The sequence below is a fragment of the Hemibagrus wyckioides genome, linkage group LG09, assembly GCF_019097595.1.
Source record: "Hemibagrus wyckioides isolate EC202008001 linkage group LG09, SWU_Hwy_1.0, whole genome shotgun sequence".
Classification (NCBI taxonomy): domain Eukaryota; kingdom Metazoa; phylum Chordata; class Actinopteri; order Siluriformes; family Bagridae; genus Hemibagrus; species Hemibagrus wyckioides.
Window position 1 is genome coordinate 2911185 of NC_080718.1, and position 26274 is coordinate 2937458.

At 41.1% G+C, this 26274-nt stretch overlaps 3 protein-coding genes across 8 annotated transcripts in view; 1 reads left to right on the forward strand and 2 right to left on the reverse strand.

The window, feature by feature from the left end:
- The window catches only part of si:ch211-266o15.1 (zinc finger MYM-type protein 4), a 32981-nt gene extending 29220 nt beyond the window's left edge, over positions 1-3761 (reverse strand). For 2 of the 3 annotated variants that reach the window (XM_058399780.1, XM_058399777.1), the window contains exons 1-3: positions 3362-3761; positions 1148-1776; positions 414-465 (exon numbers count right to left, since the gene is read on the reverse strand). In XM_058399780.1, coding sequence (XP_058255763.1) covers positions 414-465; positions 1148-1417 — 322 coding nt within the window. In that variant the 5' untranslated portion in view covers positions 1418-1776; positions 3362-3761. The remainder of the gene's footprint in view (positions 1-413; positions 466-1147; positions 1777-3361) is intronic. The other variant, XM_058399778.1, reaches the window with a different exon arrangement.
- A 787-nt stretch (positions 3762-4548) lies between these two features.
- Positions 4549-11397, forward strand: rtraf (RNA transcription, translation and transport factor). Of its 2 annotated transcripts, none has more exons than XM_058398748.1 (8): positions 4549-4724; positions 6814-6938; positions 8561-8660; positions 9762-9845; positions 10116-10204; positions 10285-10353; positions 10521-10569; positions 11112-11397. In XM_058398748.1, the coding sequence occupies exons 1-8, from the start codon at positions 4664-4666 to the stop codon at positions 11264-11266; spliced, it is 732 nt and encodes a 243-aa protein (XP_058254731.1). In that variant the 5' UTR covers positions 4549-4663; the 3' UTR covers positions 11267-11397. The 2 variants fall into 2 exon arrangements, with proteins under 2 accessions (XP_058254731.1, XP_058254732.1); XM_058398749.1 differs by having other exon boundaries at positions 9765-9845.
- A 685-nt stretch (positions 11398-12082) lies between these two features.
- The window catches only part of nid2a (nidogen 2a (osteonidogen)), a 52388-nt gene continuing 38196 nt past the window's right edge, over positions 12083-26274 (reverse strand). For 2 of the 3 annotated variants that reach the window (XM_058398747.1, XM_058398745.1), the window contains 13 exons: positions 25778-26014; positions 25338-25565; positions 24003-24239; positions 22196-22423; positions 21361-21588; positions 20623-20853; positions 20273-20442; positions 19691-19820; positions 19310-19481; positions 18428-18585; positions 14832-14955; positions 13783-13895; positions 12083-12568 (listed from right to left, as the gene is read on the reverse strand). In XM_058398747.1, coding sequence (XP_058254730.1) covers positions 13784-13895; positions 14832-14955; positions 18428-18585; positions 19310-19481; positions 19691-19820; positions 20273-20442; positions 20623-20853; positions 21361-21588; positions 22196-22423; positions 24003-24239; positions 25338-25565; positions 25778-26014 — 2255 coding nt within the window. In that variant the 3' untranslated portion in view covers positions 12083-12568; position 13783. The remainder of the gene's footprint in view (positions 12569-13782; positions 13896-14831; positions 14956-18427; positions 18586-19309; positions 19482-19690; positions 19821-20272; positions 20443-20622; positions 20854-21360; positions 21589-22195; positions 22424-24002; positions 24240-25337; positions 25566-25777; positions 26015-26274) is intronic. The other variant, XM_058398746.1, reaches the window with a different exon arrangement.

The following is a 26274-nucleotide window of genomic DNA, read 5'->3' on the forward strand; positions in this document are numbered from 1 at the left end:
AGTCGAATTATTAGGGCCGCTTCAGATGGTCTCAGAAGTGGTCCTTTGTTTTGTAAACAGGAAGCAATATTACGCAGACGTACCTTTCAATTTTGGTGCCCAGCAGCGACTGGCAAATAAGAATACATGTTCCCGACAAAATGTACCTAATGTTCCCAGCAAAAATGAAGGCGCATATTGGTACAACCTACAACTGAGCGGATGTTTGTAATAAACCACTAAATATTTTTATCCCATCTTTCAAACCGTTATGCATGACATATTTTGTCCACATGTTCATTTCCGTTATAGAGACAGCAACACAAAGCGTTAACGTTCCTTCTTGTCACCATAATCATTTTACTTACTGAGTTTATCTCCTGGTAATTGTTTATTATTTGCCTGTTGTGTTGACGTTGCGTGTCGTGCTTTACCTAATGGCGTCTCCGTCTCTTTCTGACGTTCCTCTGTCACGCTACTGACGTTCTGGAATGGAGAAAACAGTTTAAAAAAAAAAAAAACATCAACGTATTGTTATTGGCTTAAGAGAGAAAGTGTTAAGCTAAGAAAATATAAGCCTCATGTCAAGATTCCTCATGCAGATTAACATTCACAGGTACGGCGGATATAAGAAGTCTAAACACGCCTGTTAAAGGTGTAGGGTGTTTTTGTGATGTAAAAGAAATGAAACCAAGACAAATGAGGTCAGATCTTTTTCCACTTTTAGTGTGATACAGCAACCAACAAAATGCAAGAGAAAAATATAAATAAAAACATTTTGAGGGGTTAAAAAAAAAAAACCATGGTTAGTGCTTTGGGTTTCCAGGAAGGGGGAAATCTTTCCTCATCTTCAGCTGTTTAAATTGACTAGAGCCCCAGTCCCAGCTGAAGAGAAACAGCCACACAGCATGATGCTGCCACCACCATGCTTCATGCTTGGCTGTGGTGTTCACTGCATGTTAAGCTGTCCTTTTGGCAACATTCATATGTTTTATACCCAAAAGGATCTATAACACATTTCTCCACATGGTTTGGCAAAAATGTATGCATGTTTATATATATATATTTTTTCCTGAGACATGGCTTCCGTCTAGCCATCCTACCCCATAGCCCAGACATGTGAAGAATACAAGAGACGTGTCACATGCAGGGAGTGACCGGTACTTGCCAGATATTCCTGCAGCTCCTTTAAAGTTGCCGTAGGTCTCTCGACAGCCTCCCTGATACGTTTTCGTCTTGTCCTTTTGTCAATGTTGGAAGGACGTCCTGTTCTTGGTAACGACACTGTGGTGCCCCACTTCTTCCACTTGTTGATGATGGCCCTCACGGTGCTCCATGGTACAGCTAATGTCTTGGAGATTCTTTTGTAACCCTCTCCTAATAAATACCTTTCAACAATGAGATCCCTGACATGCTTTGCAAGCTCTTTACGAACCATGGCTTCAACAGTCCGTTGAAACCAAGAAGATGGGAAAGAAATCCGATAGGATATTTATTTGCGGTTAATCAGGATCACTTCACGGATGACGGATGTGTGGTAATTAATACTAATTTGAACATTTTTGGTTCAATTTGAGCACCATATTATAAATGGGGGCACAAACCAGCCAATTTTTTTCTTTTTCTTCCTTAAATGTTTTCATTTGTTTTTTCAGGTGAATTTTGTTGGTTGCTATTTCCCATTAAAGGTGTAAACAGATCTGACATTACTGGACTTGGTTCTCATTCACATCACAAAAAACCTTCAACAGGGTGTGTCGACTTTTTATTATCCACCGTAGCTGGAGAGTGAGCTGACTGGAGAAAAGAGTGAAGGAGAATTTAGTTGTGCAAAGGTGCAGTTATTTACAACAATTATTATAATATGCATCATGAAATATTAGTATTCTTTGTCGATTGTTAATTACTCTGCTGGCTGAATTTTCATATTAGAGGAAAACTCCACCCTGAACAACCTATATAGTCATTTACATTATAAAAATCTGCGCAATGACATGCAGGATTTATTTTCCTCGTTTCCCTTTTACTATAATCGTCCTGCGACAGTTCGGGATGACGGTACGTTCCACCCAATATCACAAGCCTGATGTTTGAGATGATTTCATTCCACGATCTGTACTGCGCATGTGCGGAAATGTGTCAACAGTACTTATAATACTGTTGTTATAATACTACTAATAATATACACCGATCAGGCATAACATTATGACCACTGAGAGGTGACGTGAATAAGACTGATGATCTCCTCATCATGGCACCTGTTAGTGGGTGGGATATATTAGGCAGCAAGTGAACATTTTGTCCTCAAAGTTGATGTGTTAGTAGCAGGAAAAATGGACAAGCGTAAGGATTTGAGCCAGTTTGATGAAGGGCCAAATTGTGATGGCTAGACCACTGGATCAGAGCATCTCCAAAACTGCAGCTCTTGTGGGGTGTTCCCGGTCTGCAGTGGTCAGTATCTATCAAAAGTGGTTCAAGGCAGGAACATTGGTGAACCGGCGACAGGGTCATGGGCGGTCAAGGCTCACTGATACATGTGGGGAGAGAAGGCTGGCCCGTGTGATCCGATCCAACAGACGAGCTACTGTTGCTCAAACTGCTGAAGAAGTTAATGCTGGTTCTGATAAAAAAAAAGGTGTCAGAATACACAGTGCATGATGGGGCAGGTGGTCATAAAGTTATGCCCGATCGGTGTAGTGTTACAATGTGGTGTTGGCAGCACCAACCCGAGTTTCTGCGCATGCCCAGTACAAATCGTGTCTCCGATACGGATCGAGTAGTATCGACAGTGACACCCACCACTGTAGCGGCGCCTAGCCTTGCCACCGGATGACGTCAGAGCGACACCAACACTTTTACTTCTCAGAGCAATAACAAAACCAGCACCAGCTGAAAACGACTGGCATCTGAATCAACCGACACGTCAGAAATAACAGAAAATAAACATAGTTCATGTGCTTCAGGGTGGACTTTTCCTTTAATACCACATGCAACTCGGTGTTTGCGAAGCAAGCAGCAAAAAAAGGCATGCATGTCAACTGAAAATTGTTTTTTTTACAGTATAAATATATATATATATAACCTAATGATCCTGTATGAAACATTTTCAAATGCGTTGTTATTAGCAGTATTAGTGTCGTGCTACTGAAACTGACCATAATTCTGCCGTAACGTACATTAAGATGATCTCTCCAGTCATTGAACAAGCACTGAAATGAATGCAAGCTAACACTCTTTCTAAGAAAAGAACTGTAAAAATAATAATGATAATAATAATAATAATAAATCCTGTCAGTTTAACGAGGCTGCATTAAAACAAGCATGTGTGGGTCAGAGGCGAGTTTGTGCGCGAGCGGGTTTGGTGCGCGAGCGCGTTTCTTACCTCTGCATTGTTTTCCGCCATGTTAAAGCTGAAAGTACAAACTCACTGAGAATAGCAGAGAGGCCGTGATTATCCAAACAAGCTTCACTGTTTACACTTAAAAAATCTAATTATCTACCCATATGTTATATTAGAATATTTTCGGGTAGCATTGGCTAAAGGGCTAACATACTAGCACACAAAGTAAGGGGAGGGGGCGGGCAAAAAAAAAACAAAGGACAATTTTTACCATCAACAATCTGTAACATAACACCAGCTTTGCATGCAAATGCTTTTGTGCGAAATTTTGTGAACTGAAAATAACTGCTTCCAAAAAGCCTATAGAATCCTTACAGTATATATAGTTAGCGTAATCGATTGCACAGAGCATCTATCTATCCGCAGTGTTAGGGCAAGGTTTTTTTTCTCCACCTTATTCCGTTGCCGCGCTCCACCCTCTTGTGCACTGATTGGCTACCTGTTCACGCTCACAAACAATCGACCAATCAGAATAACGTACGGTTGAGTATTAGCCAATTATAGAGCCGTAGGCGGAATATGGGTGTGAGAAAATATCGTGCGGCCGAGATTTTTTACAGCACTTCCACGCCTGCAGTTTCACGCTGGGTGCTTTGACGCAAGCGCCCTCTAGCGCCATGGAAGGTTAATGACATTTACCCAATTGAACGTGACTGCTCAGTTGTATAAAACGTGATCATTCGCTCTTGATAAGGGCGTCTACTTTATGTCGGGTACTTGGATTTGTATGGTGACTGCTCTCCAAAATCAAAGGCTAATAGCCAGAAAGAAACATCTACACCTACAATTAATCCATAGTTGATAAAGGAGATATTTGTTTCATTATGAAAGGAGTCTCCAGTGTCAGTGCATTGTAAAACTGTCAGAGGTAAAGCTGTTCCACTGCAGTCTTGATTCAGATGTACATTTGGGATTATTATCTTGTTGAAACATCCATCTATGGACACGTCTTACAATCCTGGCACTAAGGACCACAACTGAAGTCTTCTCATAAATAATATTTACATTTTCTATTATTTAACTCTAAATATGGTGTTCACAAAACAATGGGGTTTAATAATAATAATAATAATAATAATAATAATCAAGTGTCAGACCTTCATTTTGATATTTTTTTCAGCACCTTTATTTTGAAACCGGAAGCCAACTACAGAACAAATCCTCTCCTTTCATTAATGTGGCTCGCTTCACACAGCTAGCCGAGCCATTCCTACGTAGCCGCTTATTGCCTCTTTATCCGACGTGTTAGGAATCTTTACTTTAAATTGTTTGGTTGGACATACGATGTTTCGTAGGAAGCTCACGGCTTTAGATTATCACAATCCTTCAGGTTTTGACTGCACAGGTAAGAATTTTGATAAGTGAATGGTCAGAAATAACAATCAGGGCAGGTCTCCAAGTCCATGCGCCAGTAGACGCGGGTCAAATGTCGAAAGTGCGAATCAGTTTTAATCACTGGACTTTAATACATCAGAAACTTCATTAAACTCGATTTTTTTCTGTAGATTGATACACAGCTCAACCTCAACTGGATATATATCAGTTATTTTCCTTAAGTGTGTCTTTATTCCACAACGCTGCTGAATTCGCGAAAGTGTTGATTAGTTTCCTATCACAGCAGTTCTGACACTACTCAGGGAAGAGACATAAATCCCAGGTTAATAAACTGCTCAAAAAATGAAAGGAACGCCTTTTAATCAGAGTTTAGCATCAGGTCATTTAAACTCTTGGGGATATTGATGTGGTCAGTTCAGTAGCAGAGGGAGTTGTTAATCAGTTTCAGCTGCTTTGACGTTAATGAAATGAACAACAGGTGTACTAGATGGACAATAAAGAGCTGACCCCCAAATCAGGAAGAGTTTTTAAAGGTGGAGGTCACTGACATTTTTTTCCCCTACTCATCTTTTCTGACTGTTTTTCACTAGTTTTGCATTTGGCTAGGGTCAGTGTCACTACTGGTAGCATGAGGTAATACCTGGACCCTACAGAGGTTGCAACGCCTCCAGGTTGGTACATCAATACGTGCCATTGCCTGAAGGTTTGCTGTGTCTCCCAGAACAGTCTCAAGAACATGGAGGAGATTCCAGGAGACAGGCAGTTACTCTAGGAGAGCTGGACAGGGCCGTAGAAGGTCCTTAACCCATTAGCAGGAACGGTATCTGCTTCTTTGTGCAAGGCGGAACAGGTTGAGCACTGCCAGAATGACCTCCAGCAGGCCACTGGTGTGAATGTCTCTGACCAAACAATCAGAAACAGACTACATGAGGGCCCAACCTTCTCTAGTGGGCCCTGTGCTCACTGCCCGGCACCATGGAGCTCGATTGGCATTTGCCATTGAACACCAGAATTGGCAGGTCCGCCACTGGCACCCTGTGCTTTTCACAGATGAGCGCAGGTTCACCCTGAGCACATGTGACAGACGTCAAAGGGTCTGGAGAAGCCGTGGAGAACATTATGCTGGCTGTAACATCATTCAGAATGACCGGTTTGGTGGTTGGTCAGTGATGATCTTGGGAGGCATATCCATGGATGGATGCACAGATCTCTACGGGCTAGACAATGGCACCCTACCAGGTATTGTGATGCCATTGTCAGGCCCTACGCTGGTGCAGTGGGTCCTGGGTTCCTCCTGGTGCACGACAATGCCTGGCCTCATGTGGTGAGAGTATGCAGGCAGTTCTTGGAGGATGAAGGAATAGATACCATTGAATGGTCCCCACGCTCGCCTGACCTAACTGTAATAGAACACCTCTGAGACATTATGTTTCGGTCCATCCAACGCCGCCAGGTTGCACCTCGGACAGTCTAGGAGCTCAGTGATGTCCTGGTCCAAATTTGGGAGGAAATACCCCAGGACACCATCAGTGGTCTCATTAGGAGCATGCTCCTACATTGTCAGGCATGCATACAAACACACAGGGGGCCATACACACTACTGAGTACCATTTTGAGTTGCTGTAATGAAATTCCAGCAAAATGGACTAGCCTGCTGCATCATTTTTTCACTTTGATTTTCGGGGCGTCTTTAAATTCAGCCCTCTGTAGGTCGATCATTTTCATTTCCATCAAACGATGTGGCATCCCTTCGTTCCTAACACATTACCCAGTTCAAATCAGTATAGAAATCCAGCATGACATTTTTTCCCCTTGAGATCTGATGTGTTTTCAAAATGTTCCTTTAATTTATTTTTGAGCAGTGTATATCCCCACGCTCGTTTCCATGGTAACCGCTCATTCACAGGGATCTTTATCGTCATTTGCATATGATAAATACATCTGCATGTCCAAATTTATTTTCTGCAAAGATAAAAACCATTAACCATGCTCAAACAAAACCAAACCCCATGATACAATTTTTACAGATTGGCTTAATATTACTTAATAATCTCTGTGCTTGTAGCTAATCACCCCCCCCCTCTCTCTCTCACACCCAGATGAAACAGAGTTCAGAAATTTCATCGTATGGCTGGAGGATCAGAAAATCCGACATTATAAAATCGAGGATCGTGGAAACCTCAGGAACATCTCGAGCTCTGAATGGCCCAAGTCTTTTGAAAAGGTGAATCCTGTTCCAGAGTTTACAGATTGGTGCGGAAAACAAAAACCACCACCTCGTCGATGAGCAGATGTGAGGTCGGGAGTGAATGGTTAGACTGGTTTAGGATGACGGGAAGGCTACAGGTAGTCAAATAATCAGACTTTACAACCATGCTGTGCAGAAAAGCATCTCAGAAAGCGCAACACGTCGAACCTTGAGGCATCAGCAGAAAAACAGATCAGGCAAGAACAGGAATATGAGGAGATCATCATCAGTATTCAAATGTCCAGAATGAAATGAATTTTAATTTAGTGTTTGTGATTTTTTTATAGGGGTAAATGAGCAATTTGACAGAACTGGTTGAAACATAGCTAGTTAAAGTCTTTATTCGCGTATCTAGCTATTTATAACCATTTTATCTGTATTTTTTATTTTTAAACTGAAGTTAAAGCTTGGCTATTTTGACCAATATCTACAACAGAAGTTTGTGGTCTGGACGCAGCAAAGTATTTCAGCGAATTGAAAAATATCGTAGCGTCCCAGGTACAGGGTCCTGGCTCTTGAGCTTGTTTAGATATTTTACTATTTAAATGTAGGTAAAAAAATTATTATTTTTTTTTTTGCTTAAGTCAACTGGTTGAAAAAGGGACAAGTTTTTCAAGGAAGTGACCAGGTAGCTTGTTTTAAAAAGATCTGATCTGTTCAGACTCGGGCTTGGAAACATGGAAATGGAAACGTGATGAAAATATATCACCATCTTTTTATTTATTTATTTATTTTTTTCGGAAATCTTAAATTGGCAAAATCACAAGCCCAAGATCCGTCATTTAAACCATCCCCAGTATTCCTAAACCATCACCATGTATTTCCTTTTTTTTAAATTATTTTCTTAATTAATTAATTAAGAAAATAATTTTATTATTTTATTTATTTATTTATTATTTTTTTATTTTGAATAATTACTTTTTCTTTTTATGATTTTAAAAAATAATATATTTTTTTAAATTAATACTTGAATAACAAATACATAACAAAAGTGCCAAGGGTATACACAGAAAAAAATATATATATATAACTACAGATGTGTATATATAAAACCAACTAATAAATACAAATAAAAATAAAATCATAATAATGAAAGGCTGTGCTAAATCACAATAACTTAAAGGTACTAAATAAATACACAGTTTTGTCTGTACTCTCCTTAATGGTGCTTATATAATTATCTAATTCCTTAAATACCAACAGCAAAACACATGTATTTACTTTCTTTGTTTGCGGTACTCAAGTTCGATGCAATGAATCTGCGCTTTGTGATGACGTCACACGACACGTCTCGGCCTAAATCTGCCAAACTCCTTCAAATATTTTTTGCTCTATTTTGCGTCCATTCCTGCGATCGTGGAAGGACTGATGTTTATAACCATGAAGTGATCATTAATCATTCATTCATGTTTGATGTTGCAGATCATCAGGTGAAATCTAGAAGCATGCTTTTTCTTGACTCACCGTTTCTCTGAGTACCGCCATTTCTTCCTTTAGAAGAAGTTTACTCAGACTTTAAGAGTAATTTTCAGATTAGTTGTCTGAGTAATTTCTTTCTCCTGTTCTTTAGTATTGTGTGTTTTTTCCCTGTTTGTTAGTATCTGCAAGACGTGAGCTGCCCTTTCAGCGTTCAGGAAAGGTGCGAGTCCATCGACTGGCTGCTCGGCCTCGCAGTTCGGTTTGAATACGCTGACAATGGTACGTTTTTTATTCGATTAAGAAAAGTAACCAAATAAAGTCTACAATGTCTCATCATGAGTGTAGATTTGTTTTGATGATGGTGGGTTTAAAGCTGAATATCTGGTCAGCTCCTCATTTGCACAATAACACTATTGGCAAATGTTTTGGGACACCCCAAATAATTGAATTCAGGTGCTTAGTTCCAGTGAAACGAAACTCTTAATACTTCAGCATACCAAGACATTTTGGACAATTTCATGCTCAACTTCGTGGGAACAGTTTGGGGATGACCCCTTCCTGTTCCAACATGACTCCACACCAGTGCAGAAAACAAGGTCCATAAAGACATGGATGAGAGAGTTCGGTGTGAAGGAATTTGACTGGCCTGTCTTTGCATGCGGAAGCATTAAGAGTTCCTTTCACTGGAACTAAGGGGTCAGGCCCAACCCCCTGAAAAACAACACCTGAATTCAATGATTTGAAGGGGTGTCCCAAAACTTTTGCCAATATAGAGTATCTGTGCCGGTACACCCAAAGTGTTAGAAAATAATTTACTTCTACACACGTTCAAGTTGATCATGGTGTAAATATTGGGCTGTGGGGGTTGTTATTGCCTGTGCTTATTATTTGTTATCGATTATCCGCCTCTGAAGAATCTACCATGTCACTAGGTCTACATATGTGTTTTGGCAGTAAATGTGCAGACCACTAGATGGCAGTGTTGCCTTAGATTTCACAACTCAAACGTGCACCTACTGAAAGGAGAGTAAACTTTTCTATACACATTGACCCTGAAATTTTGTGTGGATTTGAGGTCACACAATGATGCAGGAAAATAAGTGGAAACAGACTTTAAGTATATTACTGCTCCTTCCTTACACTTGATCCTCCTTTCAGTTTTATCTTCAGATTAGAACGCATATTACAAGTTGCGTTCTTGCGATCGTTGTTTAAAGTGAATTTGTGGCAGGTTTTTTGCCTTTCACCATATGGCAATGATTCAGGAGGGAAGTTCTTCATTTCTAAGATAACACACAGCAGTAACCAGAGACCTGCAGAGCGTTTTCTTTCCTTTACATTAGTATGTGCACTTGTATGAAGTGTGTTTGTTTCCGGCAGTAGAGAAATACAGAAACTGCGCACCTGCAGCCGAGGTGACCAACGCAACACAAAAACCTGCCGACCCTCTCATTAACCTGGACAGTGAGTGCTTCCTCCTTTTATCTCTTCTCTAATCAAAGTCTCTCTTTCTCTCTTCTCTCTCTCCCACTGTGAATCTCCTTCTGCATGTCTCTCATTGTTACCATGCCCCTTCCTTTGTCTGTTTTTCTTTCTCTGTGACTCTCTTCCCCTGTGATTCTTTCTCTTCCTCCCTCTCTCTCTCTCTCTCTCTCTCTGACTGACTGACTGTCAAGCTCTAACTAACATCAAATGCCTAAATCCGAACCATGACCACCTTCATATTTCCACCAGGCAACAATCCCGATTTTAAGGCTGGAGTCATGGCCTTGGCAAACCTTCTCAAAATTCAAAGACACGATGACTACCTGGTGATGCTCAAGGTGAGAAATGTATCATTCCCTGTACCTGTTCAAATTCTGATTTAAACTGCTTTATTGAACCATTTTTCTGTATCCACCAGGCCATTAGGATCCTCATCCAAGAACGCTTGAGTCCTGAAGCCATCGCAAAAGCCAGCAAGTCAAAAGAGGTCAGTGGCCACACGCAGGGCAGGAGCATTGAACAGCCTGCAGTTTGTAGAAGTGTAGAACTAGTTAAAATCTTCAGGGATATTAACTTGTTGACATGAATGGTTACTATTAATGGTGCATTGTTATTATTTTTGATGTATAATATGATTCTTTGTTGCTTGTTTAGGGTTTGCCAGTCACTTTGGACAAGCACATCCTGGGCTTTGACACTGGAGGTATGTATAGTACATCGTCTTGATTAATCAGTTTACATTTATCACATTTGTCAGATGAAATCCAGACCCACTTACATTTATCTCATTTATACAACTGAACAGTTCAGGGTTAAGGGCTTTCCTCAAGGGCCCAGCAGTGGCAGCTTGGTGTCAATCTCAGTCCAAGTGAACTAAGCTGTTTGTTCAGTCACGATTCAACTTGCAGGAAGTGGCATGCTATGTGTTTCAGTTTACTACATTCAGGGTCCTCAAAAAGATAATTAAAGGTACAGAAGTAGTCCTTAAGTTCCAATTATGTACCTTAAGTCATTTTTAATGCTACGTTACACTGACAATACCTTGTAATAGGTACAAAGGGTTACTACTGCGATACCTCGAGGGTACCATGGTAGTGAGAGAGCCAACGAACCAATTTTACAACAGAAAAAAGAGAGAGAGAGATGTAAAGTAAAGCCCTTGTTGTGTGAGAGCTCAGGTCCTGGCATGTCCAGCCTCATATTAAACCTGATAATTAACAGCAGACGTTTTCTTTTCACCCCCAGACGCCACTCTGAACGAAGCAGCCCGTATCCTCCGGCTCCTGCACATCGAGGAGCTGCGCGAGCTCCAGACAAAAATCAACGAGGCCATCGTGGCCGTGCAGGCCATCATCGCCGACCCAAAGACCGATCACCGCCTGGGCAAAGTGGGCAGATGATCACACACTCGCGTCACGTGGGCAGTGCGTAATGGAATGGGACGATTGGTATTTAAGTGTGCCATGATTGTGGACAAAGTCTTTTTTTTTTTTTTTTTTTTTCCCCCCCTCGTTTTTCTTTAGACCTAAAAGCTCAAAAATGGTTTTGGACATATGGAGAAAATTTGAGTTGCACCATCACATTAACAGTTTGTTCACTTCTTCAAAGCACTGTGTTCCCTGTAACTGATCGATTTCTTTGGAAATGAAGAAGTGGCTTTCAGACAGTGTGTGTGTGTGGGGGGGTGTTTTTGGGACTTGCTTTTTCTTTGAAGGGGAAAAGAAACTGCAAAGGCATGTATGCATAAATATAAATTACATTAATGCCATGAATGGTTGTGTTCTGTTTTTTGTTTTTTTTTCTTAAAGGCACTAAGATACTTTAACACAAAATAAATGTGGTTTTGCTTTGGCAGTAACCCGAGCTCAGTGTTGCTCAATTCCCATATCCAGCTGTGCCAAACAGTCCAGTTCATGTCATTAAAGCAGCATTTGAGCCAAATGTAAAATGGAGCCCGTTTCCTCCTCACTACAGATGTAGTCAATTGGCCGAGACGTGCTTAGTGCCTGATGTTAGGAAGTACAAAACCGATGTAGCTAACTATTATGGGAATTCTATAGCTAGTGCAACCAATTTAGCATAGTGTTAAACTGTAGGTTTAAATCGCACCACGCTGAGGAACCTGTTTTGTGGTCATTTTCAGTTTTTATGGAGTTTTGTGGGCGTCGTCGAATGCAAATCAGCTGTGCTATGAATAACTGATTATTAAAACCACACACATTGTGAATCACTTTTTATTGTTATAAATATCACATCTTACAAAAGATTCCAAAAAAAAAAAGGTTATAAAAAAGGGAACTGTGAAAGAAATCGTGGGTTATGTTCAGTGCAGTCCCGTATGTCGGCTTCTTATTAGTGCGCCGAGGGGCTCCGAAGCTGCACACGTGTACAAATATATTTATACACAAGAACATTTTTGCACAAACATGAATTATAATTTGGGCCTCTTTGGCTTATTTATTTATTTATTATTTAGAAAAACATACAAAAATACAGTAGAAAGAAATGAGGTATAAAACAAATGTACAAATCTAAACAAGGAGAAGCATGACCTTTTTTCTTGGAGGAGGAGGGGTTTATAAAGACGCAATGGCTTTGGTAACGGCTGAGAGAGGGGCGTTCGTTTCCCAACGTGTGAATAAAAAATAAAAAATCCCAGAAAAACACAGCACCATGGAACAGTGGCTTCTGTTATGTCCTCCCTGAAACATACAAAACAGCACGTTAGGTCATCAGAAATCCTCCTCAGAGCCGACTCTCTCACAGCAAACCTCGCACTTTTGGAGGAAACGCACTTTTATCTTCTATGCTTTGAAGCCTTCATTTCCCCTTTTTTTTTTCGTCCCAAATACAGTCATTTGACTCTAGGTGCCCTTTAGTGTGTGTTTTAGTGTTGGCCTGTCATTTTCCTTCACTTGCCCTTATTAACATGTCAACACACACACACACAGGATGAACTTTGTGTCCTGCAATTAGGCTTTGAAAACACATGGTGTAATAACAGTCTTATTACGTTTACTCACATTTATAAAGAGTGATTCAGTGAGAGAAACCTTCATGGAACATCTACATAATTCTATTGTATTTGTAGTTATCATCACAAAGCAGCGCTACAGATATATCTACATTGTTTATCCCAGAATGCCTTTCATGAGTTGAAGCCTACCGCAGCTCCCACATTTGACTTTTAGATTTAGATTTGCTGTTTACTATATAAAGCAATAGTTGGAGGTCAACCCTTTGAAGCAGTAGCACATATCTATAACATTTATGAGAAGAATCCTGTGCCACAGAGAAAAGCAGTTGCACTAGGTGACGTAATACTAACACAGTATTGTTTCAATAAGTGACAAAGAAAACGTTCCACACTGAAAAGCACTTTGCTTTCTTAGTTTGCTTCATCTCTTCTGTGAAATCTCAAGAAGATTTAGCAGGAGGACAGAAGTCGAATGTAATGCCCAGTTGCTCTGGTTTTTTCTCGCTTTTTCACTTTCATCATTGTGTTGCATTCGTGCCAAACTGAAAAGTACGACTTTTACTGTCCAGTTGCAGCTTTAGCCTCTACTCAGGATTTGACCTGAATGTGTGATTTTTCCAGAAGGCTTTGCAGGTAAGTTGGCGCATCGTTTTTTCTTACACTGATTACTGCAGTAATCTGCATTACTGCATTTCACCGTGGTGCAGCCGACGAAAGGGGAACGAATCCGTTCAATACTTAAAAACTGCATTTTCCCGCAAGAGCAAGAGGTTAAGCCGCGTACAAGTGACGCAGTGTAGCTTTTACTTTTCAGTTTGGCATGTTGTCCTAATGTCAGAAACCCTTTGCGGAAATTTACAAATCACAGCCAGGAACATTCAATGACTAAAAAAAGCTCAATTACTAAACCAGGAAGTTCATAAAATGCATAAGCCGTACCCTATAAACAGCTGGAGGGGGCGACAGTGATGCCGTACAGATGTGAACGCTGATCGGGCAGATACTCATCCGTAAAATGGCTCGAGTCTCGACTTAAACCGATGACTCCATCCCTGAAAAAAAATAAGGACACGCATGAGAGAAAGAACATCCATAAAGATCATAAACTACTCGTGTAAAGGTTTCTACAATATATGAAATATTTACAATAACATTAGTAGTATAATGTAGATAGTGATCAAGATTGAAGAGTTAAGGTTGCTATATTTTTGTGGTCTTAATGTAATTATTTATATGACGCTGCATTGATAGTAATATATTAAGGTTTATTTTATTTTGTACTATAGTAAATGTTCTCTAGTAATATCTATTTAATGAAGTATATTTTAAAGGTACACGTGACAAATTCTAGTGAACTTTATTTTTTTTCCTTCATAAGCCTTAAATAATCTAGCAAATTAATACTTGTGGATTTAGGACAAATATGACAAAGGTTTTTTTTATTATTTAACATTATGACACTAAATTATTCATCTAAGTATTTTAACCTGAATTTATGAAGTATCGTCAAAATCTCCTATGAAGCGTTCCTATTTTTTCGGCCACTCTGTTTCTTACAGCAGGATCGGAACGGTTTGTTCAGCACATGTTGGTGGTCCAAACTCTCTCGAAGCCCCATTCCAGTACAATATCACTTATTAATCAAGGCCATATGTCAGTTCATTGTGGTCAGAACTAAAAATAGCACTCATGACATGTTTGGGAGTCATGACACTGTTATGGAGCAGGATGCATGCCTTCTCAACAATAAATTACAAACTTTCAAGATCTTGGTCCATGGTAACAAACGGATTCTTTCATGTAAACACAATTTACATCGATTATGAGCGTATGTTTGTCATTGTTTACTCTTATTTTCGGTTCTGAATTTGATTACATTACGCAATTTATTTATACAATAATTATGATTCCTTCTGATATGAATCTGTAGTTAGTATCGACCCTGCTTTACTGTTAATGCATAATCTACACTGGCTCTTTATTCTTACCTCCTCCAGTCTGTGTAGTAGAAGTGGTTGGCATAAAACACCATGCTGAACGGATAGTTCAGCTCGCTACGAATCACGTGTCGGCCGGTCCCGTCAGGCGCGATACACTCCAAGCTCTTGGTTCCTTTTTCAACACAAGACCAGAGGCGTTGTTTAAAACTCAGTAAGGGACTTCTCTCTTTTTGTTTTCCTTTCCTTTTCTCTCATTCCCATATACACTATATTGCCAAAAGTATTCGCTCACCCATCCAAATAATCAGAATCAGGTGTTCCAATCACTTCCATGGCCACAGGTGTATAAAATCAAGCACCTAGGCATGCAGACCGTTTTTACAAACATTTGTGAAAGAATGGGTCGCTCTCAGGAGCTCAGTGAATTCCAGTGTGGAACTGTGATAGGATGCCACCTGTGCAACAAATCCAGTCGTGAAATTTCCTCGCTCCTAAATATTCCATAGTCAACTGTCAGCTGTATTATAAGAACGTGGAAGTGTTTGGGAACGACAGAAACTCAGCCACGAAGTGGTAGGCCACGTAAACTGACGGAGCGGGGTCAGCGGATGCTGAGGCGCATAGTGCAAAGAGGTCGCCAACTTTCTGCAGAGTCAATCGCTACAGACCTCCAAACTTCATGTGGCCTTCAGATTAGCTCAAGAACAGTGCGCAGAGAGCTTCATGGAATGGGTTTCCATGGCCAAGCAGCTGCATCCAAGCCATACATCACCAAGTGCAATGCAAAGCGTCGGATGCAGTGGTGTAAAGCACGCCGCCACTGGACTCTAGAGCAGTGGAGACGCGTTCTCTGGAGTGACGAATCGCGCTTCTCCATCTGGCAATCTGATGGATGAGTCTGGGTTTGGCGGTTGCCAGGAGAACGGTACTTGTCTGACTGCATTGTGCCAAGTGTAAAGTTTGGTGGAGGGGGGATTATGGTGTGGGGTTGTTTTTCAGGAGCTGGGCTTGGCCCCTTAGTTCCAGTGAAAGGAACTCTGAATGCTTCAGCATACCAAGACATTTTGGACAATTCCATGCTCCCAACTTTGTGGGAACAGTTTGGAGCTGGCCCCTTCCTCTTCCAACATGACTGTGCACCAGTGCACAAAGCAAGGTCCATAAAGACATGGATGACAGAGTCTGGTGTGGATGAACTTGACTGGCCTGCACAGAGTCCTGACCTCAACCCGATAGAACACCTTTGGGATGAATTAGAGCGGAGACTGAGAGCCAGGCCTTCTCGTCCAACATCAGTGTGTGACCTCACAAATGCGCTTCTGGAAGAATGGTCAAAAATTCTCATAAACACACTCCTAAACCTTGTGGACAGCCTTCCCAGAAGAATTGAAGCTGTTATAGCTGCAAAGGGTGGACCGACGTCATATTGAACCCTATGGATTAGGAATGGGATGTCACTTAAGTTCATATGCGAGTCAAGGCAGGTGAGCGAATACTTTTGGCAATATAATGTATATATGTATATATACATACATATACATATATATATATATATATATATATATATATATATATATATATATATATATATATATATATACACACACACACACACACATATTATATATATATATATATATATATATATATACATACATATATATACATACATATACATATATATATATATATATATATATATATATATATATATATATATATATATATATATATATATATATATATATATATATATATACAGTGAGGGAAAAAATGATTTGATCCCCTGCTGATTTTGTACGTTTGCCCACTGACAGAGAAATGATCAGTCTGTAATTTTAATGGTAGGTGTATTTGAACAGTGAGAGACAGAATAACAACAAAAAAATCCAGAAAAACACATTTCAAAAAAGTTATACATTGATTTGCATTTTATTGAGTGAAATAAGTATTTGACCCCTTTGCAAAACATGACTTAGTACTTGGTGGCAAACCCTTGGTGGCAATCACAGACATCAGACAGTTCTTGTAGCTGGCCACCAGGTTTGCACACATCTCACATCTCAAGGAATTTGGGCCCACTCCTCTTTGCATCCACTACCCATTTTCAATGCCCTGGCTGAGGGAAGGAGGTTCTCACTCAAGATTTGACGGTACATGGCTCCGTCCATCGTCCCTTTGATGTGGTGCGGTTGTCCTGTCCCCTTAGCAGAAAAACACCCCCAAAGCATAATGTTTCCACCTCCATGTTTGACGGTGGGGATGGTCTTCTTGGAGTCATAGGCAGGCATTTTCCTCCTCCTCCAAAGACGGCGAGTTGAGTTGATGCCAAAGAGCTGGATTTTGGTCTCATTTGACCACATGACCTCTGAATCATTCAGATGTTCACTGGCAAACTTCAGATGAGCCGGTACATGTGCTTTCTTTAGCAGGGGGACCTTGCGGGCGCTACTGGATTTCAGTCTTTCACGGCGTAGTGTGTTACCAATTGTTTTCTTGGTGACTATGGTCCCAGCTGCCTTGAGATCATTGACAAAATCCTCCAGTGTAATTCTGGGCTGATTCCTCGCCATTCTCATGATCATTGAAACTACATGAGGTGAGATCTTGCATGGAGCCCCAGACCGAGGAAGACTGACAGTCCTTTTGTGTTTCTTCCATTTGGGAATAATCGCACCAACTGTTGTCACCTTCTCACCAAGCTGCTTGGTGATGGTCTTGTAGCTCATTCCAGCCTTGTGTAGGTCTACAATCTTGTCCCTGACATCCATGGACAGCTCTTTGGTCTTGGCCATGATGGAGAGTTTGGAATCTGATTGATTGCTTCCTTCTGTTGACAGGTGACTCTCCCCGAGAGTGCTCCTACTGTAATCTCAGCTCCTTACCTGTATAAAAGACACCTGGGAGCCAGAAATCTTTCTGATTGATAGGGGATCAAATACTTATTTCACTCATTAAAATGCAAATCAATGTAGAACTTTTCTTAAATGCATTTTTCTGGATTTTTTTTTTGTTATTCTGCCTCTCACTGTTCAAATACACCTACTATTAAAATTACAGACTGATCATTTCTTTGTCAGTGGGCAAACGTACAAAATCAGCAGGGGATCAAATAATTTTTTCGCTCACTGTACATGTGAATATACACCGATCAGCCATGACATTATGAGCAGTGAGAGGTGAAGTGAATAACACTGATGATCTCCTCATCATGGCACCTGTTAGTGGGTGGGATATATTAGGCAGCAAGTGAACATTTTGTCCTTAAAGTTGATGTGTTAGAAGCAGGAAAAATGGACAAGTGTAAGGATTTGAGCGAGTTTGGTGAAGGGCCAAATTGTGATGTCTAGACCACTGGATCAGAGCGTCTACATAACTGCAGCTCTTGTGGGGTGTTCCCGGTCTGCAGTGGTCAGTATCTATCAAAAGTGTTCCAAGGAAGGAACAGTGGTGAACCGGTGACAGGGTCATGGGCGGCCAAGGCTCAATGATGCACGTGGGGAGACAAGGCTGGACCGTGTGATCCGATCCAACAGACGAGCTACTGTTGATCAAATTGCTGAAGTTAATGCTGCAGTGATGTGACACCAGATTTCCCCTTGGGGATTAATGAGGTACTCTCTACTCTATGGTTTATACAGTACCTGCATCAGCCCAGCAGATACGGCGTGTTGTGGGGTCAATCGTCAAAGCATTAGGAAGCCCAATGCCATCCTGTACTAGTATCCTTCTGTTATGCCCTTCTACAGTGGAGCTCTCAATTTTCGGGGCTTCCCGGTTCCAGTCGGTCCAGTACAGTGTTCTGTAATGGGGCAAAAACACTTGTTCATGTCTATATTGACATACTATTTCAATAGAAAAGACTCATACATTTTAGGAAAAGTCTCTACATGGGTTCTTAATAATAGGACAAGCTACAAATCGGCAAAATGTAGGTAACTAATTATTGATGATTTCCTGACAATTCTTTAAGACCTCCCACATCACTGTGGCTATCGGGATACGGCAATATATAAAATGACGCAAAAGGACTCATTCTGCGTGGCATGATCACTAGTGAAGAATATTCACGATTTACTAAGCATCGTTTTAGTGCATAAGGTCTGAAATTTAAATACACAGCCTTTGAAGACATAAACTCAGAAGATTAACATAAACTACTAGGACACACATATACACATGTGCATGCTCACATGCTCTTCTGATTGCGCATGAGGTTTAAGTTACATTCCTACACATGTGCAGATGGATGGGTGGATGATGTGTGTGTGTGTGTGTGTTGAGTGGGAGTATTTTTCTGGACTTCCCCTAAGACATGACACTCACATCTGCACTCTTGACTCTTGGCTTTTGATCTACTTCCTCACACTTCATATCCTTCACACTGGAATTTTATTCCTGCTTATTTGATTCAGGCAACATTTCATCATTACTGGCTGTAGTGTTATTCATTGAACAGGAAATGAAAGACGTTTTGACAAGTCCTGACTGATGAAAAGTGTACAGATATGCTTTAATGCACTTACCCTGAGAGTGAGTCCACTACGATGGCTCTCGGATTAACTAAATCCGTGCTGAACAGAATGCGCCGGTCACTTCCATCCAGTTTGGCCGTCTCGATTTTATCTGGCGCGCTGTCCACCCAGAACATCCTCCTGCGTACCTGATCCACTGCTAAACCCTCTGGACTCATGAGGCCTTTAAAACAAGAGCATTAATTTAGACGCTATTCTTATGCACATATTTGTATTCAAAATACTGTAGAGTAGTTTTCCTTCATGAAATATGTCTTAGTTGTGTTTTTAAATCAGATCTGTGGCGTTTCTGAATATTTTAGCTTTTACGTTCTAGCTGTTAACTACGTTACTGCATGGGTTTATTCACTTAGAATTTACACTCTGCATTACCGGAGTTTATGAGGATCTCAGGCTCTGATCCAGGCTCCAGAGAGGCTCTGCTGATCGTTCTTCCAGCAAGATCGGTCCAATAAACCTTCCGTTCTCTGCAGTCGTAGTCAATACCAACCACTATGGAGCCCTAATGAGCACAGACATTTAGTAAATGATTCAGTACATCTGCAATTTATCTATTCGTCTGTCTTTACACAGAGAAAGGTGTATACGCAGTTGAGTTACACCGCCGCTTAGGCCAATTATCTTATAAAGATTACACAATTTAACCATGTCTATATTCATAGCTTCACTGTCTATAAACTAGCATGTGATCCAGCACATTGTTATTTCTTTTTTTATATATAGCGCTCTGATGCTTCAAAATACCATATTGAACTTTCCTGAATAGAAAACATGCCCACAATTTGAAGGACAATTTGACCAAGCACTCATTTGCTAGACTTATTGCTCATTTTCTGTGTCGTTTATCATTTTTGTCACAAACTGTTCAGTCCTTAAGATTAGGAATGCCTAGAAATTCAGACAAATATTTCATTTCAAACTTTATAAACTTCAAACTCAACGTAACAGTCTCACATGCAGGGAGAGAAGAACTGAGGATCTCTCCTTGTCCATGCGTGTGCCGTTGAGAGGAAGCGATCCAATCTGTTGGCCTTGAGCGTAGAGCAAAGTAGTGCCTGATGGGGGAGGAGTCACGTCTGTGCGGGGCAACGGGCGCATGGTGGGCGGGGGAACAGTTGGTATACCTAAATGACATATACAGTATATTTTTATATGTTTGTTAGGGAGTCAAAAAATTCTACAATGACAAAATCAAAATAACTATAAAAATATAATAAAATTCCAGATATTCAACATGAAAAAAAAATCTGGAAGTTATATTGAAATGCAGTGAAAATAATATGCATCACTGAAGCAGCACTCACAGGCAGGTTTGACTTTGTCGTGTGAGCGTGTCCCGGGAACTTCTCGGCCATGTCTGTCTACACACCAGCAGTAATTGGACTCCCCGTAACACTGTACTGGGGTGAACTCGCCTGACTCGTCACACTGAGGAAGAAAATTCTCTGGACCTGGACGACCTCCATAGCGCGCCATCAGACTGGCACGCCAGCGCTCACACACCGTCTCCGGACGCGGCGAAGGGACCACCTCCACTGCATTATGGGAAAAAAAAAACAAGTCAAGCCCAGTATAGCCCTGCATCTAATAAACTGATATGTATAAATACACTTCATAAGAATTTACACAGTTGTTGTAAAGAAAGTGCAATAAATCTAACTTTAAATGTAAAAAGGTAAAAGCTTGAAAAAACATGATTAGGAATTCAGTAGTAATCCCACTTCTGGATAAAGCGTCAGCTAAATTACTAACCGTAAAAGTAAATAAGAATTAATTGAATAAGGATTGGCTATTAGTTCATACTCACAAGCCATGAGGCAATTTAGTGAGTATGTAAAAGGGACATGAGTATCCAGCAGAACAGATAGTGTGTATAAAAATCTAGTGAGATTTCTAAATCTTGAGGGATTAGTCAATAAAATGGTCTCTTCTTCATAGTTTAAACACATGTATATATAGGAATATGTATGTATATAAATTCCTGGAGGCTTTACTAAATCCTGATCTCCTCTGGTGTGGTGGTCTGGAGCTGGTGTGTTTACCTGGCGCGTCACAGTTCCTCCGAGGAGAGCCAGGTGGCGTGCGGGTGCCCGGTCTCTCCTGCCCCCTACTGTCCACGCACCAGCAGTGTCCCGTCGAGCCATGGCACTGTAGAGACCTGTACTGACCCTCCTCATCGCACTGAGGAATGAAGGCTCCCACCGCAGGTGACCCATCTGGACGGCTCTGTGATCTGTCTCTGTGCTGTTCACACTGAGTCTTGGGACGTTCTACATGACATGAGATAGAGACAGACGAAGAACTTAGTGTGAAACCACTTGTGCTGCTCCACCACAGATGCAGCATGAAGTCGATTCATCCGAATCATAAAAAATAAATCATGATGAACTCAAGGATTCAGCGATATCCAAATCCAGTATTGCTATCTGTATCAAAGCATCGTTAGTTATTAGAAACCTTCTGTTATGTTTGGTGCAAGTGCATAATGATTTCAGCATGGAGTTTCTATGGTGCTAGCTGGCGCAACAAACTATAAAGCTGAAAAGAATTTTGATTCGTTTCTTGCCAAAGTTTTTCTGATTCTGATCTGTTCCTCTTTAAGCCACAAAAAAAAGCTTCATCATCTGGGTGTTTAGCCAAGCCATGTTGAACATACAAAGGTTCAAAAACAAAAACACATATCCAGCCAGGTCCTTCATAGCTCAGTCATGAAATAACCCAATTTGAATGGAAAAAGTGAATTCTCACTTAGATCTTCCATCAACAAACAGGGTCCATGTTGCCAGATGAACAAAATATTGAACTGCACACTTAAGACTGGGATCCGAATGTTAGTGTTTACACCAATCTGTTTGTCCACGGAGTTGATCTGTTTACCTGGAGCGTCACAGTTGACATTTGGTGTACCAGGTGGTGTGCGGGTGCCCGCTCTCTCCTGCCCTGCACTGTCCACACACCAGCAGTGTCCTGTAGAGCCATGGCACTGTAATGATTTGTAACGACCCTCCTCATCACACTGAGGGACGTAAGGTCCTATCAAGGGTAAACCATCCCCTCTGCCACGTATGCTGTCTCTATGCTGCTCACACTGAGTCTTAGGACGTTCTACATGAAAATTAAGAGAGAAAGACAAACACAGATTAGAAGAATGATTATCACATCTCACCATTACAAGTTTCAAATAGAATGGCTAGGATGCATTATTGCGTGTGTGTGTGTGTGTCTGTGTGTGTGTGTGCGCACTAGTAAAAAATATAGACCTAAACATATATACAAGACTAATTTTTCAAGTGTGCAAACAGGTTTAATAGAATCACATGGCCTTTCTGTGGGAAACCACCCGTCAGCTGAAAAACCTTAATTTCCTCTTTTCTATCTTTAACTGGACCGGTCAATCCTGTCAATATTGAATAGTCAACAGAGACCCTACAGTTTATCCAAAAGCATCAGACAGCTTATAGTCAAGTGCTACCTTAATGGTGCCATAGTCCAGTCAGAATGCCTGCTTCTGCAATGACTTCCAAAAGCTGAACAAGATCAAGCCTGGCTAAATGACATTATATAGCGACTAGTTGTTCTACATATCTACACACAAGCTAAAAAAGGATACTTGCAGTTGTCCCTTGTGTTGGAAGCCTTAACAAATAAATCCTTATCCTCCAGTTTGCTGATACAGAAACTTTGGGAGCCCACGGCAGCCAACCTTTGGGAGTCCATGGGAGCCCACAATGCTCAAAAGACATTTCATGGGTGTACCACGATGGGTACTACAGAAAAAGGTACTGGACAGACTCCAAGGAGGTCACCTCATCACTATCCTCCACAGAATTCCATCTTGGGAACACCAAGAACATACATATAGATAACTTATTAAAGGGAAAAACCAACATAAAGTTTCATAGAATGGTGTTGGGCCACTAAACAAAGACTAAGCAAAAACTTCTACATCTCTCTAATCATTTTCTTAGAGTCACTTAGAGCTTTTCCTCTTGCCACCTTGATCCGATATTCAGGCCAACTGGAAAGGGTTAGCAGTTTTATACAGGCCACATGGCATGGAAGGATTTTATTTGCTTCCTGAGAAGAATCATCTGCAGGTTGTGGGCTTCATACAACTAGCTTAACTTTTATAGCATAAGCCCAAAACTGGTCAGGAGTATCGCAGAAACTGTAATGCTCTATCATCAGTGCAAGGCTCAGTGCAGGACTTCCCATTATTCAGACACCATATTGAGGGATAGACTCCACCCTGTTAATATTTCAAACATTGCTCTGTCTGTCATTGCTCTGAATCAGCCAAAACCCACAAAGCAGCAAAAAGTCAGACAAGCATTCTGATTCATTTGTAGTCAAAGATTCATGGCCTCACCAAAACGGTCCATGATGTTTGAAAGACCTGTGCTTCTTTGAGTGTGATGAATCTCATCCCAGTATAACAGTAATGTGAATTAAACATATGGAATAATTCCACCCTCTGTAACCCCTGGCTTGTTCCCCCTGCACCATGGGCTGACATCATGTTTAGCAAAGACCTAAACTTGTTTACAAGACTAATTTTTCTGGAAACCACCACTCTGATGGAAAGCCATAATTTTCTCCTTTCTATCTTCAACTGGACCTTTACAGAAGACAGAAAACAGAAGATCTGTACATGTTGCTAATGTACACCATAAAATGTGTTTACCTGGAGCGTCACAGTCGACATTTGGTGTACCAGGTGGAGTGCGGGTGCCCGCTCTCTCCTGCCCTGCACTGTCCACACACCAGCAGTATCCTGTAGAGCCATGGCACTGTAACGATTTGTAACGACCCTCCTCATCACACTGAGGGATGTAGGCACCCACGTTACCCAATCTATTCATTCTGGACTTCACAGTGTCTCTTTGCTCTTCACATGCAGTCTTAGCACGTTCAGGATGATCTATAGAATGAGAAAGAGAGAGCGCAAGACACCTTAATTCTCATAGTGCTTCTCTACAGAACACTTCAATCTTAACCTCAGAGCCTGGCAAAATGACATTATATAGCGACTAGAAGTATGTTGTGTTACATATCTACACATAACCTGAAAACGGATACTTGCAGTTGCCCCTTGTATTGGAGGATCTAACAAAAACATCCTTTTCCTCCAGTGACCTTTGCTGATACAGAACCTTTCAGCATCCATGGGAGCCCACAATTCTCAAAAGACATTTCATGGGTGTACCATGATAGGTAACAGAAAAAGGTACTAGACTGACTCCAAGGATGTGACCTCATCACTATCCTCCACAGAATTCTATCTTGGGACGCCAAGAACATACATATAGATGACTAATTAAAGGGGAAAACCAACATAAAGTTTTTTAGAATGGTGTTGGGCCACTAAACAAAGACTAATCAAAAACCTTTTCGTCTCTCTAACCATTTTCTAAGTCACTTACAGCTTTTCCTCTTGCCACCTTGATCCGATATTCAGGCCAACTGGAAAGGGTTAGCAGGTTTATACATGCCACATGGCATGTAAGGAGGTTATTTGCTTCCTGAGAAGATTCATCTGCAGGTTGTGGGCTTCATACAACTAGCCTAATTTTTATAGCATAAGCCCAAAACTGGTCAGGATTATCGCAGAGACTGCAATGCTCTATCATCAGTGCAAGAGTCAATGCAGGACTTCCCATTATTCAGACACCATATTGAGGGATAGACTCCACCCCGTTAATATTTCAAACATTGCTCTGTCTGTCATTGCTCTGAATCAGCTAAAACCCAGAGAGCAGCAAAAAGTCAGTCAAGCGTTCTGATTCATTTGTATTCATTTGTGAGTTAAACATATGGAATAATTCCACGCTCTGTATCCTCTGGCCTGTTCCCCCTGCACCATGGGCTGAAATCATGTTTACCAAAGACCTAAACTTGTTTACAAGGGAAACCACCAACCTGATGATTTTCTTCTTTCTATTTTCAACTGGACCTTGACAAAGGACAGAAAACAGAAGAACTGTACATGTTGCTAATGCGCACCATAAAATGTGTTTACCTGTAGCATCACAGTCGACATTTGGTGTACCAGGTGGTGTGCGGGTGCCTGCCCTCTCCTGCCCTGCACTGTCCACACACCAGCAGTGTCCTGTAGAGCCATGGCACTGTACTGATTTGTAACGACCCTCCTCATCACACTGAGGGACGTAAGCTCCTGTCAAGCGTAAACCATCCCCTCTGCCATGTATGCTGTCTCTGTGCTGCTCACACTGACTCTTAGGACGTTCTATGTGAAAATTGAGAGAGAAAGACAAACACAGATTAGAAAAATTATTATCACAAAGACCTAAACTTGTTTACAAGACTAATTTTTCTGGAAACCACCACTCTGATGGAAAGCCATAATTTTCTCCTTTCTATCTTCAACTGGACCTTTACAGAAAACAGAAAACAGAAGATCTGTACATGCTGCTAATGTACACCATAAAATGTGTTTACCTGGAGCGTCACAGTCGACATTTGGTGTACCAGGTGGAGTGCGGGTGCCCGCTCTCTCCTGCCCTGCACTGTCCACACACCAGCAGTATCCTGTAGAGCCATGGCACTGTAACGATTTGTAACGACCCTCCTCATCACACTGAGGGATGTAGGCACCCACGTTACCCAATCTATTCATTCTGGACTTCACAGTGTCTCTTTGCTCTTCACATGCAGTCTTAGCACGTTCAGGATGATCTATAGAATGAGAAAGAGAGAGCGCAAGACACCTTAATTCTCATAGTGCTTCTCTACAGAACACTTCAATCTTAACCTCAGAGCCTGGCAAAATGACATTATATAGCGACTAGAAGTATGTTGTGCTACATATCTACACACAACCTGAAAACAGATACTTGCAGTTGCCCCTTGTATTGGAGGATCTAACAAAAACATCCTTTTCCTCCAGTGACCTTTGCTGATACAGAACCTTTCAGCATCCATGGGAGCCCACAATT

What these genes read in the sequence shown, in the direction of transcription:
- rtraf (XM_058398748.1), top strand. Translation starts at nt 4,664, where the DNA reads ATGTTTCGTAGGAAGCTCACGGCTTTAGATTATCACAATCCTTCAGGT. An exon ending in TTCAGGTTTTGACTGCACAG is followed by an intron (nt 4,725 to 6,813) that starts GTAAGAATTTTG and finishes TCTCACACCCAG; the next exon opens with ATGAAACAGAGTTCAGAAAT. An exon ending in CCCTCTCATTAACCTGGACA is followed by an intron (nt 9,846 to 10,115) that starts GTGAGTGCTTCC and finishes TATTTCCACCAG; the next exon opens with GCAACAATCCCGATTTTAAG.